This window comes from Protomyctophum parallelum (assembly GCF_964188405.1).
Source record: "Protomyctophum parallelum genome assembly, chromosome: 1".
NCBI classification, from domain to species: domain Eukaryota; kingdom Metazoa; phylum Chordata; class Actinopteri; order Myctophiformes; family Myctophidae; genus Protomyctophum; species Protomyctophum parallelum.
In genome coordinates this window covers 107,021,364-107,038,212 of record NC_139697.1, presented here as the reverse complement: position 1 = coordinate 107,038,212, position 16,849 = coordinate 107,021,364, and the positions used below count along the sequence as shown (strand labels likewise).

Here is a 16,849-nt window from a genome sequence, read left to right as displayed (position 1 = left end):
TGACATACACAATAAAAGAATGGAGTTTGAATCCTGATGGTTGAGTCCTGCTTCTTCCTGATGTTGTTTACTTACTAATAGTGAGACCATTAATTTCCATTGCACACTATGGACCAGAGCTATAGTAACATAGTGTTAACACTATGGACCAGAGGTGGCACAGTTGGTAGTGCTGTCGCCTCACAGCTAGAAGGTCCTGGGTTCGATTCCCGCTCGGGACGCTGTGGGTGCTGGCGGCGTGTTTCCTCCTCCGCGTCATCAGTGTCCATACCCGAAGGCGGGGTTGGCGAAAGGGCCTTTCTGTGTGGAGTTTGCATGTTCTCCCCGTGTCCCCTAGGGTAGGTACCCTCACAAAAAACATGCAGTAATCCTGGTCACTAAACTGCCTCCCCCTGGCCATATAGTAACATAGTGTTAACACTATGGACCAGAGCTATAGTAACATAGTGTTAACACTATGGACCAGATCTATAGTAACATAGTGTTAACACTATGGACCAGAGCTATAGTAACATAGTGTTAACAATATGGACCAGAGCTATAGTAACATAGTGTTAACAATATGGACCAGAGCTATAGTAACATAGTGTTAACAATATGGACCAGAGCTATAGTAACATAGTGTTAACAATATGGACCAGAGCTATAGTAACATAGTGTTAACACTATGGACCAGATCTATAGTAACATAGTGTTAACAATATGGACCAGAGCTATAGTAACATAGTGTTTACACTGTGGACCAGAGCTATAGTAACATAGTGTTAACACTATATGGACCAGAGCTATAGTAACATAGTGTTTACACTGTGGACCAGAGCTATAGTAACATAGTGTTAACACTATGGACCAGAGCTATAGTAACATAGTGTTAACACTATGGACCAGATCTATAGTAACATAGTGTTAACACTATGGACCAGAGCTATAGTAACATAGTGTTAACAATATGGACCAGAGCTATAGTAACATAGTGTTAACAATATGGACCAGAGCTATAGTAACATAGTGTTAACAATATGGACCAGAGCTATAGTAACATAGTGTTAACAATATGGACCAGAGCTATAGTAACATAGTGTTAACACTATGGACCAGATCTATAGTAACATAGTGTTAACAATATGGACCAGAGCTATAGTAACATAGTGTTAACACTATGGACCAGATCTATAGTAACATAGTGTTAACAATATGGACCAGAGCTATAGTAACATAGTGTTTACACTGTGGACCAGAGCTATAGTAACATAGTGTTAACACTATGGACCAGAGCTATAGTAACATAGTGTTAACACTATGGACCAGAGCTATAGTAACATAGTGTTAACACTATGGACCAGAGCTATAGTAACATAGTGTTAACACTATGGACCAGATCTATAGTAACATAGTGTTAACACTATGGACCAGAGCTATAGTAACATAGTGTTAACAATATGGACCAGAGCTATAGTAACATAGTGTTAACACTATGGACCAGAGCTATAGTAACATAGTGTTAACACTATGGACCAGATCTATAGTAACATAGTGTTAACACTATGGACCAGAGCTATAGTAACATAGTGTTAACAATATGGACCAGAGCTATAGTAACATAGTGTTAACACTATGGACCAGATCTATAGTAACATAGTGTTAACACTATGGACCAGAGCTATAGTAACATAGTGTTAACAATATGGACCAGAGCTATAGTAACATAGTGTTAACACTATGGACCAGAGCTATAGTAACATAGTGTTAACACTATGGACCAGAGCTATAGTAACATAGTGTTAACACTATGGACCAGAGCTATAGTAACATAGTGTTAACACTATGGACCAGAGCTATAGTAACATAGTGTTAACACTATGGACCAGAGCTATAGTAACATAGTGTTAACACTATGGACCAGATCTATAGTAACATAGTGTTAACACTATGGACCAGATCTATAGTAACATAGTGTTAACAATATGGACCAGATCTATAGTAACATAGTGTTAACACTATGGACCAGAGCTGACCCTCGAACGGATCGGTCGCACTTCAGAGAGCTCCCCAGACAACAGCGATTTTTAGCTATGTTTTCAACCTTTTCCTCCTTTTTCCTCCTCTTCATGCTATGGATTACGGACGCATACTTTAATTCAACATGGACCTTACACCACCAAGGAGAGATGGAACGTCACGGAATCGAAGCGGAGGAGTTTCACAGCGATTTTTACCTCCTAACTGGCGTTGAAAGTAAGCACATTTCTTTTGGGTCAGCAGCGATTCATGGCCTGTTAACAGCAAACCCGAATCGCAAGTACAAGCCCCCGACTGGCAAGATGGATCGCAGAACTGTGATTATTCTTTTCTTGTTACTATCGGGTGATATTCACTTCAATCCTGGACCGGTTACCCGATCACAAGCGAGACTGCACTCACAGCAACAACTGGTGCTTCCGCAAACAACGAACGTTCCCATCGCAACGCGCCACGGCTTCCACGCCTTCCAGAGCGCCTCGAGCGCCTCCCCCACGGAACGGACAACGGACGCAACTTCAAGATCAGCCCATGAACTGCAGACAACCAACGCCAGTGGACCCCCACATAACACCGCAGGCGTCTTGTTCGCCGAAGCCACCCCAGCGGCAGTGATCATGGAGCTGAACGAGGAACACCACCCCCTCCCCAACACCCACAGTCAACCCAGGACTACAGAGGATAATAGACCACCACCCTCCCCCATTCCCACCCCAGCCACTGACCCAGACATCAGGATGAATCTGACCTGGCCTACAGACATGTCCAGACATGTTCAGACATGTTCAGACATGTTCAACGGCGACACCCACATTCCACCGCCCCTCCCCACTCACACCTCAGCCACGGACATTCCACCTCCCATCCTCAGTCACACCTCTGACTACTTCAACACAGACGAAATTAACACAATCGTCGCATCCAACGGCCTTCACTTGTTTCATTTGAATGTGAATAGCTTGAGTCCCAAACTAGCTGAGATCAGACATCTGTTCCAAAACGGTAAGGCAAACATTCTGTGTTTCTCTGAAACTAAACTTGATGAGTCTACTAAAGACCCAGAGATTGAAATAGAAAATTACTCAGTCATTAGAAATGACAGAAACAGACATGGTGGTGGCGTGTGCATGTATATTCACCAAGATACTGAATACATTACTCGTACTGACTTGCAGCATGATGAAATTGAAACTGTGTGGGTTGAATTAATTTTCAAAAATGCTAAATCAGTATTAGTGGGCACCGTCTATAGACCCCCTGATCAGAATGAGTTCTATGATATACTTGAGGGGTGCTTAGCTGGGGAGGAATGTGTAGAGAAGATCCTGATTGGCGACTACAATACGGATATGCGTCGTAAGGAAGCTCCTGTGTTCAAGTCATTTAGTCGGTTTTGTGATCTGCATGGTGTCAGTCAGCTAATTACCCAACCCACAAGAGTGTGTGATTCTACTCAAACTGTCATTGATCTCATTCTGACCTCGGACAAATCCAGAATCTCAAAGAAAGGGGTTATTGTATGTGGGCTCAGTGATCATTTTATGATTTTCTGTACCCGCAAAATACAAAAACTAAAGTTTGACTGTCACAAAACAGTCATATCTAGGGACCTCAAAACCTACTCTAGTGAGGCCTTTAACCTGGAACTGGAGAATCTGGATTGGTCCGATGTGCTCAGGAGCTCACTAGTCGAAGAAGCATGGCTTGGCTTTAAAACCAAATTTACATCAGTAGGCTACTAAACATCATGGCTCCTTTGAGAACCGTCAGGGTCAAAACCCGCTCGGAGCCATGGATGAATTCGGACATACTGACTGCAATGAAAGCCAGAGACAACAAATGCTCTGAACTTCTTAAATGCAAGTCCAAACTAGCCAAGTGCAAGCGCTTCGACAGTGATCTCCAAACCAAACTGCACAACCTAAAAGCCCAGTGTAACAAGCTAAGAAACGGTGTAATTGCCATGACCAAATCAGCCAAATGTAACTTTATCAATGATAAAGCCGAGGAAATCAAAAACAATCCTCGGGAGCTATGGAAGTTACTGAACAACCAACTAGGCTGTGGTCGGAAACTAAAAACCAGGTTTACTAACATAAACATCAAATCGAATAACACCCTCATCACTGACAAACTCGATGTAGCCAACCACTTGAACATCTTCTTTACAAACATTGCAACAAAGCTGGTTAGCAAACTGCCCTCCCACTCTGGGCGTTTTGGTGTAGAGCACATCAAAGCCTTCTACAAAAACCTTGGTGTTTGTAAAGATGATTTTAAAATGGCAATGGTAACAACCGAGGAGGTACTTAAAAAACTGAGTGCCCTCCAACCCCACAAGGCCACTGGCCATGACAATATTCCCTCCAAATTTCTCAGAGACTCAGCCTTTTCCATAGCTCCAGTCATCACCCACATAGTTAACCTCTCCATCAAACAGGGACAGGTCCCCCAAGATTTTAAACTGGCCAAAGTAACCCCCTTGTACAAAAAAGGGAGTAAATTAGAACCCGGCAACTACCGCCCTATTTCTATTCTAAGCTCCATCTCGAAAGTGATGGAAAAAATAGTCTATGAACAGGTTGAAAAGTATCTTGCCACTAATAAATTGCTGTACGAGTTCCAATCTGGTTTCAGAACATCCCACTCCACTGACACATGCCTCCTCTATTTGAGCGATCACATCAAACACGAGGTGGATGCTGGAAAATACTGCGGCATGGTCATGCTGGACCTCCAAAAGGCTTTTGACACCGTGAACCACTCCATACTGGTTAACAAGCTTAAAGCTATTGGTTTTGATAGCACATCAGTGAGCTGGATGCAATCCTACCTGGAGGGGAGAGAACAGATGGTGGAGGTGAACGGAACACTGTCCCCTCCCCTCCCAGTGAGCTGTGGTGTCCCACAAGGAAGCATACTAGGGCCTTTACTGTTCCTAATTTATGTTAACGACATGACTTCAGCTTGTGACTGCAACTTGTTCCTGTTCGCAGATGACTCAGCACTGCTGGTCTCGGACAGGAACAAACTGCAGGTTGAAAAGACCCTCAGCTCTGAACTCGGTAGAATCTGCACCTGGCTCGCTGATAACAAACTATCCTTACACCTGGGAAAAACTGAATCCATCCTCTTCGGATCAAATAGTAAACTCAGCAAGGCAGATGGCTTCTTGGTTAGAGTGGGTGACAATATTATCACACGAAAAGATCAAATTACCTACCTAGGTTCCATCCTGGAGGCTAATCTTTCCGGTGATAAAATGGCCACCAACGTAATCAAAAAAGTCAATCAAAGAACAAGATTCCTTTACAGGATCTCCTCACTGGTCAGCAAAAACACCTTGAAGACCTTAACAGGAGCCCTCGTACAAGGTTTCTTTGACTATGCATCCACCTCTTGGTACCACAGCACCTCAAAGGCCCTTAAAACAAGGCTCCAGACCTCCCAAAACAAACTGGTCAGGCTCCTACTTGGCCTCACCCCCCGAACCCACCTCACCCCTGCCCACTTTGACAGGCTGGGATGGCTTAGGGTCGTCGACAGAGTACAGCATCTTGCAATGGGTCTGGTCCACAAGATTCGATACACCACCAAGATACCCATGTACCTGTCTAAATACTTCCTTAATGTAAACGAAGTCCACACCCACAACACCAGAGGGAGTGCAACTAACCATGTACAACCCAGATTCGGCACAAACAAGGGACTAAATTCTTTTCGCTCCTATGCCACCAAAATGTGGAACGCCCTACCAACAGTCATTAAGACATGTGAATCCCTTGACTCCTTCAAAACCGCTCTCAAAGGGCACCTACGGATGGCTGCAATTCGAAACTGGCCTCTGTAAAATCTGAATCCCCCCCACCCCCCCACCCCATTTCCCTCACTGTATATTGTATATTTTCCCAGTGCTTGTATATTTTCCCTTTTTTGCTTCCCATATGATGAATTCCTGTTCTGTTCTTTAGCTACATAGAAATGTCTATTTGTATGTCTCTAAATGGTTGTATGTCTTTAAATGTTTTGATGAATTGAACAATGTGGACCCTGTTGTAAACAAGTGTAATGCTTAATTGGGTCGTCCACTCACAGTTGACAGTCTTTGTATTGAGTTTGTGCTTAAAATGTACTGTAAATTCTACAAACTGTTAATAAATATTTCAATCAATCAATCAAAAGCTATAGTAACATAGTGTTAACACTATGGACCAGAGCTATAGTAACATAGTGTTAACAATATGGACCAGATCTATAGTAACATAGTGTTAACACTATGGACCAGAGCTATAGTAACATAGTGTTAACACTATGGACCAGAGCTATAGTAACATAGTGTTAACACTATGGACCAGAGCTATAGTAACATAGTGTTAACACTATGGACCAGAGCTATAGTAACATAGTGTTAACAATATGGACCAGAGCTATAGTAACATAGTGTTAACAATATGGACCAGAGCTATAGTAACATAGTGTTAACACTATGGACCAGAGCTATAGTAACATAGTGTTAACACTATGGACCAGAGCTATAGTAACATAGTGTTAACAATATGGACCAGAGCTATAGTAACATAGTGTTAACACTATGGACCAGATCTATAGTAACATAGTGTTAACACTATGGACCAGATCTATAGTAACATAGTGTTAACACTATGGACCAGAGCTATAGTAACATAGTGTTAACACTATGGACCAGAGCTATAGTAACATAGTGTTAACACTATGGACCAGATCTATAGTAACATAGTGTTAACACTATGGACCAGAGCTATAGTAACATAGTGTTAACACTATGGACCAGAGCTATAGTAACATAGTGTTAACACTATGGACCAGAGCTATAGTAACATAGTGTTAACAATATGGACCAGAGCTATAGTAACATAGTGTTAACACTATGGACCAGAGCTATAGTAACATAGTGTTAACACTATGGACCAGAGCTATAGTAACATAGTGTTAACACTGTGGACCAGATCTATAGTAACATAGTGTTAACACCATGGACCAGAGCTATAGTAACATAGTGTTAACACTGTGGACCAGATCTATAGTAACATAGTATTAACACTATGGACCAGAGCTATAAGGTTCAAGGTTGTCTTTATTTGTCTCCCTTGGGAGAAATGTGTCTTGGAGACAGAGTCACAGCTGCATGCATGCAAAGGTATGGCTCCCCCATATCTTGCAAGTATGATTGAACCCTACAAACCCTCCCGCGCACTCAGATCAGCCAACGCAGGGAAACTGGAAGTACCCTCACTAAAAACCCCGGGACAACAACGCTCCACACGTCCCAAACTCTTCTCCCTTCTGGCTCCAAAACTGTGGAATGCACTTCCCATTGCAGTCAGAACTGCAGCATCACTCCCAATCTTCCGCCGTAGCCTGAAAACCCACCTTTTCAGACTCCATCATGGCCCATAGCACTTACCCTAACCCCTTAGATAGCATTTCTGTTGGCTTAGATAGCATTTGACACAGACTTATAGCATGTTATGTAGACAGCACTATAATTGTATTGTATATAGTCACAGCACGCCATAGTACATATGTATAGCATAGTAGTAAATATGTATAGTTTATATGTATAGTGTATGTATAGTTTCATCATATAGATATTCCACTGTTACTTTCTTAGCTTACGCATGTTTCATGATAAATGCTTTTATGTGATGTATTCCCATGCTTTTGTTCTTGCTTAAATGTAAGTCGCTCTGGATTAAGAGCGTCTGCTAAATGCCTAAATTGTAAATTGTCATACGAATAACAGACAAGGAAAAAACACCATGAAACACCCACATACACAAAACAGAGATATTGCACACATTCCCTTGATAAAGTGCAACTAGTCAAAAAAGTGCTTTTGGCAATCTCTGAGTCAGTAACGTATAAGTAACATAGCGTTCCCATCAAACCGCCCCGTTCCCGTTGAAAAGCATTTCGTTACCAGCGATTTGTGACACGATGGAAACCATTACTTAATGTTGCAGAAAGCCTTTATTAGAAACTGGAATTACAGAATTAGGAGGTCTTTGCCTTCAAGAAACAATACATACAAGAACAAAGGGAAAAAGCTCTGTTAGAACAAACCGAAATCAAACTAAAATCTTACTGTAATACATTTATCCGTTATTATATTAATCGGCACAAATGTGCACAGGAGGACTGACGCTCATTGTTCTATCAGTAACGAGCTGCAGACAATAACATATTAAGTAAGTAATAATACAGAAGTAATGAACTCCATCGTGTTAAATGATGATTATAGAGAGAATACACGTGGAAATAAATTCCATACACAAAATACTGAAATAACTTCAACACAAGATAATCAGAGAAATCAAGAAGAACATTACGGTCACAGTGACATTGTCAGAATGATAAACCTTCTGGCTGTGTGTTAAAGCTAAATGCAGTGGTTTTCAACCAAAAACGCAATATGTGAAAATAATCAAAGATAAATGCATTCTTTCTTCTTCTAGAGTCTATTTACATTGAGGCGGGTTCTCCTCCGGCTAACTTATCTGTGTGGCTCCTCATGTGTCGTTTGAGCTCACATCTTTGACTAAAGCCTTTGTCACATTCTGCACATTGGAAGGGTTTTCCCTCAGGGTGCGCGCTCATGTGCTTCTGTAGCTCAACCTTTTGACCAAAGCCTTTGCCACAAACTGAACAGTTAAAGGGTTTTCCCGCCGTGTGTGTCCTCATGTGTTTAGCTAGAGCACTTCTTTGAATAAAGGCTTGGCTACAAACTGAACAAGTAAAGGGTTTTTCCCCTGTGTGAGTCTTCACGTGATCTTCTAGAGTACCTTTTGCACCAAAGGCTTTGCTACAAATTAAACAAGGAAAGGGTTTTTCTCCCGTATGAGTCCTCATGTGTCTGGATAGAGAACCTTTTTGAGAAAAGTCTTTGCCACAAACTGTACACAGAAAGGGCTTTTCCCCGGTATGAGTCTTCATGTGCACGTTTACAGCACTTGTTGAAATAAAGGCTTTGCCACAAATTGAACAAGTACAGGGTTTTTCCCCTGTATGAGTCCTCATGTGTTTTTTGAGGTCAACGCTTCGACTAGAGCCTTTACCACAAATGATACAAGTATAAGGCTTCTCCCCGGTGTGAGTCATTTTGTGTCTGCGTAGATCACTCCCGTTACTAAAGCCTCTGAAACAAAGTGTACATTTGAAGGGTTTTTCTCCTGTATGTGTCCTTGAGTGAATCGCTAGCGCAGCCCTTTGTCTGAATGCTTTGCCACACACGGCACAACTGAAGGGCTTCTCCCCTGTGTGAATCCTCACATGCCCTTTTAAAGCAGACTGGGTAGTAAAGCCTTGGCCACAAAATGGAAATGGACAAGTAAATGGTTTTTCCTTAGTATGTGACATCATGTGCATTTTCAGAGTACCGGTTGCACCAAAGTCTTTGCCACAAACTGTACACAGAAAGGCCTTATCCCCGTGAGTCCTCATGTGTTTGGTCAGAGCACATCTTTGACAAAAACCTTTGCCGCAAACTGTACACAGAAAGGGCTTTTCCCCTGCATGCGTCTTTGTGTGCTCCTTCAGATTACTGCTTGAACCAAAGGCTTTGCTACAAATTGAGCAACTAAAAGGTTTTTCCTCGTGAGTCCTCATATGTTTTTCAAGTTCAGCGCTTTGACGATAGCCTTTACCACAAACTGTACAAGGATAAGGTTTCTCCCCAGTATGAATCATTGTGTGTTCTCTTAGTTCGCGGCCGCTTTTAAAGCATTTGGAACAAACCATACATTTGAAGGGCTTTTCCCCTGTATGTGTCCGTGAGTGAATGTCTAGCGCGCTTTTCTGCCTGTATACTCTGCCACAGACTGTACAAGTGAAGGGTTTTTCCCCAGTGTGTGTCCTCATGTGCACTTTTAAAACATATTGGTTAGTATAGCCTTTGTCACAAACTGAACAAGTAACGGGTTTTCCTCCACCATGTGTCTTCATGTGCACTTTCAGAACACCCTTTTTGCCAAAGACTTTGCCACAAGCTGTACACGGAAAGGGCTTCTCTCCTGTATGAGGCTTTTTTTCTCCTGTATGAATCCTCATGTGTACGATTAGCTTACATCTCGTAATAAAGGCTTTGCTACAAACCGCGCAAGCAAAGGGTTTTTCCCCGGTATGCCTCATCGAGTGAAATCTCAGACTACTCCTTGCGCCAAAGTTTTTGCCACAAAGTGTACACAGAAATGGCCTTTCCCCTGTATGAGTCCTCATGTGTACGGTTAGAATACTTCTTTCACCAAAGGCTTTGTTGCAAACGGTGCAACGAAAAGGCTTTTCCCCTGTGTGGCTCTTTCCGTGTCTTCTCAGAACACTCGGGTCACTAAAGCTTTTGCCACAAACTGTACATTTGAAGGGTTTTTCTCCTGTATGTGATCTTGAGTGAACCGCCAGCGCCTCCTTGTGTCTGAATACTTTGCCACAGACTGCACAAGTAAAGGGCTTTTCCCCCACGGGGGTCGTCAAGTGTCTGGTTAGCACTTTTAAAGCAGACCGGCCTTTAAAGCCTTTGCCACAAACTGAAGAAGTGACTGGGTTTTCCTCGGTATGTGTCATCATGTGTCTGCTTAGGTTACTTCTCACAATAAAGGCTTTGCCACAAACTTTGCAAGTAAAGGGTTTTTCCCCAGTATGCGTCAGCGTGTGAAATCTCAGAGTACTCATTGCGCCAAAGTCTTTGGCACAAACGGTACACCGATAGGGCCTTTCCCCTGCATGAGTCCTCATGTGTAGGGATAGAGAACTTCTAACACCAAAGGCTTTGCTGCAAACCGTACAAGTAAAGGGCTTTCCCCCAGCGCGGCTCTTTCTGCGTCTCTGGCCGCTAAAGTCTTTGCCACGCAATGTACATTTAAAGGGTTTTCCCCCTGTGTGGATCCTCATGTGTAACTTTAGCTGATACAGTCCATACCAGCCTTTGCTACAAACTGCACAAGTAAAGGGTTTTTCCAGTCTATGGGTCCTCATATGCCTGTTTAGATTACACCGTTGGCCAAAGGCTTTGCTACAAACTGCACAAGTAAAGGGTCTTTCCCCTCTATGAGTCCTCATATGCCTGTTTAGATTACCCCGTTGGCTAAAGGCTTTGCTACAAACTGTACAATTGAAGGCTTTAGCTGTACACTTGGAGGGATTATGAACCAGCATGTGTTTGTTTAGACTACTCCCTTGACGAAAGGTTTTGCTACAAACTGTACAATTTAAGGGCCTTTCCCTCGTATGGATCAACATGTGTTCTTTTAGATGACTACCTTTACGACAATCTTTCCCACAAAATGGACAAACATAGCGTTTTTTCGCCCGTTTATGGAGACTCGTGTGTCGTTTGAGTTGATAGCTTCGTCTAAATGTTTTTCCACACTCTGTACAATCAAACCTTTTCTTCTGCGTGCGGCTCCTCGTTGACCGAGTTTCTGCTGACGACGACGACTCTTTGAGCGGCTCGTCACTCGTCGGTTGCAGTTTTCCAGATCGCAACCGTGTAGAGGACCGTGTTCCATGGGCCTGGACAGCGAGTGTTGTCATGTGTTCAGTTGAGGTGCCGGCTACAGGCTCATAATCATCATAATCATCATGATCATGATCATAATCATCATCATAATCATAATCATCATCATCATCATCATCATATTCCACTGTTACTGTGAACGTTGACCCATCAGCCTGGTCTGGGCTGTGAAGTGGCTCGTCCTCCTGTTCCTCTTTAATGTGTGGAGGAGGTTGATGTTCCTCCTGGACCGGACTGGATCTCCTCCCGGAAAACTCCTCTTCACACACCGGGAGGTCAAGGAAGTCTGGTCATGAAGTACAACGAGAGAAAACCATTAGATCTTGTCAATGAGAATTCTTCCGTCTACCTAGACAAGGTGTTCTGGCGCGCAAACCTGTTTACGAAAGCCTGGAAGCCATGCACACATTGACCTAACAGATGTATATCTCGCTGGGTTTAGCTTCTGGCCTTTTTGTTCTATCTCCTGTCAGTAAACTGTATATCTATCAATAAAAGGCCCAGAAATAACGAGAAAGTAAAACAACAATACAAGTTGTCCTTGAGCACCACTGACTGCTGTAGCCTGCAGTGACTGGGTTCCATACCTGTTGGTTCCTGTATGCTCGTACCGGGCTCTCCCTGAGAAACATCCCAACCGCTGTTCTCGCCACCTTCACAGAGAGAGAGACAGAGAAACAGGAATGTTACTTTCATTCATATATACTCTATCTATCTATCTACCTACAATTTACAATGTAGGCATTTAGCAGACGCTCTTAATCCAGAGCGATTTACATTTAAGCAAGAACAAAAGCATGGGAATACATCACATAAAAGCATTTATCAATATCATGAAACATGCGTAAGCTAAGAAAGTAACAGTGGAATATCTATATAATGAAACTATACATACACTATACATATAAACTATACATATTTACTACTATACCTACCTACTATACCTACCTACCTACATATCTATCTTATCTATCTTATCTACCTATCTACCTACCTACCTACCTACCTACCTATCTATCTATGTACCTACCTACCTATCTATCTATGCATCTATGTACCTACCTACCTATCTATCTATCTATCTATCTATCTATCTATCTATCTATCTGCCTTTCTCTTGTTACACCTCCCCACACACATTTCTGTGTTTTGTCACTGCTGTGCTGTTGTAGCCTATAGAGCGGCGCAGTCCCTCCCCCTTTCAGAACAACGAGTGGCCCAGGAAATGAATCGCAATGCATTTTCCTCATAGGCTTTTCTTAAAGTATTTATTTAAAGATGGTTACGCCGCGGACAAAGCCAACTCGGATCGTGACAAATCATGACAATGAACACAATATTTTGGGCCGATCAAATCATTAGAAAGAAGAAAATAAAGGCAGGAGACAAGACTATTTGTTTTGTTTTTCTTCTTATAAATTAACTAACTAATAGCAATATATCTAAACCTTTTTGTTTGCAACGGTCGACAAGACAAGGCTGTCCTTTGTCCCCTTTGCTGTTCACGTTAGCCATTGAACCATTAGCTATGGCTGTAAGAGCACATACAGAAATATCGGGCATTAAAATTGGGTCAGTGGATCACCGTATTTCTTTATATGCCGATGACATAATATTTTTTGTGACCAAATTAGAAAATAGTATTCCCAATCTAAGCAGACTAATCGAACACTTTGGAAAGTTTTCTGGATATAAAATTAATAATTCAAAGTCCGTATTAATGCTCCTTAATAAGGAAGAAAGACAAAGTCCCACAGTAAACACCCCATTCATGACAACCACTGAGGGGTTTAAATACCTGGGTGTTATGATATTGGGGATATGGTCCCAGCTAATTATAATCCTCTAGTGGAGAAAACAACAGAGACCCTGGGCCGTTGGTCCAATATGTCCATATCCATGATTGGAAGAATAAATATAATAAAAATGTCAATTCTGCCAAAATTTATATACTATTTTCAAACAATCCCATTACCACTTCCAAATATATTTTTTTGATAATTTAACTAAACTATTTAGCAGATTTGTTTGGAACGGAAGGAAATCTAGACTTCGCTTCAATTTGCTATATCTGCCTTATGAAAGAGGGGGACTCCAGATGCCTAACCTTAGATGGTATTACATGGCAGCTCAGCTGACGGGTGCATCATATTATTTTAAAAACACCTCACCCCCAATGTGGGTAAACATCGAACAAGAATCCATCCCAGATTTACCACTACACTTATATTTATACTCCTCAGATGTTAACCCATTCTGACCGGGCACCCATTTTGGTGTTAGCATCGTGTCATGCTTTAGCTATTTAAAAATAGCAGATCTACAAGCTCGTATCGCGCCACCGAGTGGCGCGATACGAGCTTGTAGGTTTTTGAAAAATCGAAGACACTTTTAGAATCTGATCTCAGGTCAGAATGGGTTAATAATGAAACTGTCAGGATGTAATAGACATTTTTAGAATCTGATCTCAGGTCAGAATGGGTTAAAACAATAAAGAAACGTACAAAAAACCCTTTCCTCAAAAACACAATCTCAGTTCTGTATGCCGCCCATAAACACATGGGTGGTATGCCTACACTATCCCAGTTCACTCCCATATGGGGCAATGACCAGTTTGTGCCTGCCAAAAATGATGGAGGCTTTAAGCTATGGAACAACAAAGGTATCAAGAAAAGAATGGACCTTTATACTGATGGAGTGATGCTCTCATTTGAACACTTATGTCAAAGATACCAAATCCCAAATAAACATTTTATTTTAAATATCTACAGTTAAAAAGCTACATTTCATCAAAATATGTTCGGATAATGTATATACCTAGCCTGGTTAATAAACCAGACTAATATCGCACGGACCGCGGGATATTAGTCTGGGGAGGCTCAGCTTGGATTTCATTTCCAGGGAAACATTTTCTCTTTGACGCAATTGGTCAGAGTTACTGTCAGTCAAAGGTCTCAAGCATTGAAAGTCACTGTACCAAAGCCCGCCCATATTGCATACCGTGTCCCGATTGGCCGCCCACATTCTCTATGGGCGTACAATTGAGCCTCTCCAGACCGAAATCCGCCGGCAGGCAATTTATTTTTGCCAACGGCTGATTCGGTCTGGTTTATTAACCAGGCTAGTATATACCACCCCTATCAATACTTGAGAAAACATTGATCTCAGAAGAGAAGGGAGGCATATCGGTATACTATAACCTGTTAGTTGACTACAGTACTGATTCAACAATAGACAAATTAAATGCTTGGAAACTAGACATTCAAGAAGACTGAGAAGATGAGACAGAGTGGAAACAGGCATGTTTAAAAGCACAAAAACGGACCATAAACACAAGGTTTAAACTACTTCAATATAAATGGTTAATGAGAATGTATATAACTCCTGTTAAACTCCATCATATGTCCGCTAGTATTCCAGATGTTTGTACTAAATGTTTAACAGAGAAAGGTACCCTATTTCATTGTATGTGGGAGTGTCCTAAAATGAAAATATTTTGGAATGGTGTTATAATAACGTGTCTGTCGGAAATATCTAGAACTACAGTTCCGCTAAACGCAAAACTCTGTATACTTGGAATATATCCAAAGAACTTTTTTACAGACAACTAACCAGACAAAAATCTTGGATTTTGGACTTCTTCAAGCAAGGAGAGCGGTTGCGCTATGCTGGAACAAACACAGACGCTCCAACACTGAGGATGTGGCAAAAGGAAATTATGAACTGTATTGGACTGGAAAGACTTACGTATATAGTTAGGGGCAGACAGAATGATTTTGCCCAGCTGTGGGAGACATATATGAATACTATGCAGACATAACATATTGTTTAAGAGGAAAGGAAACTGAAAACTGAAACTACACTAATGTTTTATTTTATTTTTTCTTATTTAGATACTTTTTTGTATACAAGTGCAAGTGTGTGTGCGAGTGAGTGGATGTACTGTATGTAATGTATGTTATAAAAAAACCAATAAAAATATTATTGAAAAAAAAAACCCTGTCAGTGAGGAGCCCCCACCGGGAGGACATACTGTCGTATCTTATTATTATGTTTTTTAATGTCGTTGCTTTTCTTTTCTTTTATTCTCCATTGTTCTGTAAAGCACTTTGAGCTGCATTTCATGTCATGAAAGGTGCTATACAAATAAAGTTTTATTATTATTACTATTACGCCTCTGATCTACACCCTAAACCAGTAAATCCTTAACCCATTCTGACCGGGCACCAATTTTGGTGTTGGCATCATGTCATGCTTTAGCTATTGAAAAATAGCAGATCTACAAGCTCATATCGCGCCACCGAGTGGCGCGATACGAGCTTGTAGGTCTGCTATTTTTGAAAAAAATCGAAGAACGACTGACATTTTTAGAATCTGATCTCAGGTCAGAATGGGTTCATCAGACCAGTGTGTGTCCGGTGGAAACCTCGTATGAATCTGATCTCAGGTCAGAATGGGTTAAAACACTACATACCAATCTTGTACAACTTCACCACAGCTTGGACCGTCGCCTCAGGCAGCCCCTCCTCCGTCTCTGGCTGTTCCTCTGACAACGTTGGGTGTCTTTCGGGGGCCATGTTCTTCTTTCCAGATACCGTAGAAGAGCTCCCCCTGTGGTGCTCTGGGGGAAAAACCAGGGATAGAACCAACATGAAGATTAAATAGGAGCGACTGTGGCTCAAGAGGTAGAGCAGGTCGTCCAATGATCCATGGGTCGGCGGTTCGAATCCCGGCTCCTCCTCCTCTTGTCTACAAGTCGAAGTGTCCTTGGGCAAAGACACTGAACCCCAAATTGCTCCCGATGTGCTAGTTGGTGCCTTGCATGGCTTCCGCCGCAATCGGTGTATGAATGTGTGTGTGGATGGGAGAATGTAATGCACCATCTATGTAAAGCGCTTTGGATAAAGGCGCTATATAAATGCACCATTTACCATTTTACCATTTACACATACCGATTATTGTGGCAAAAATAAGTGCCATTAACGACGGCAGGAGACGTCTACTGTTCTATGATGCAAGGCACCAAGCTGCTCATCAGGAGTAGTTAGGGGTAGGGCTGGGTGGTTAGGGGTAGGGCTGGGTGGTTAGGGGTAGGGCTGGGTGGTTAGGGGTAGGGCTGGGTGGTTAGGTAGGGCTGGGTGACGATACGGATATTATCGGCAATCGTGATTTGGATGAGTCTATCGTCGAATATAGCTCATCTACAAGCTCGTAGCGCGGCGGCTATTTTTCAAAGATTGTGACAATGTGGCGCAAATCTTTGAATATATATTCTTTCAGAGC

The 16,849-nt window shown here is 42.1% G+C and overlaps 1 protein-coding gene across 1 annotated transcript in view; it reads right to left on the bottom strand.

Moving 5' to 3' along the window:
- Positions 1-8,061: 8,061 nt before the first annotated feature.
- The window catches only part of LOC310864941 (uncharacterized protein), a 12,743-nt gene continuing 3,955 nt past the window's right edge, over positions 8,062-16,849 (bottom strand). The window contains exons 3-6 of the mRNA XM_083773796.1: positions 16,041-16,187; positions 12,154-12,219; positions 10,482-11,852; positions 8,062-10,085 (exon numbers count right to left, since the gene is read on the bottom strand). Coding sequence (XP_083629922.1) covers positions 10,084-10,085; positions 10,482-11,852; positions 12,154-12,219; positions 16,041-16,187 — 1,586 coding nt within the window. The 3' untranslated portion in view covers positions 8,062-10,083. The remainder of the gene's footprint in view (positions 10,086-10,481; positions 11,853-12,153; positions 12,220-16,040; positions 16,188-16,849) is intronic.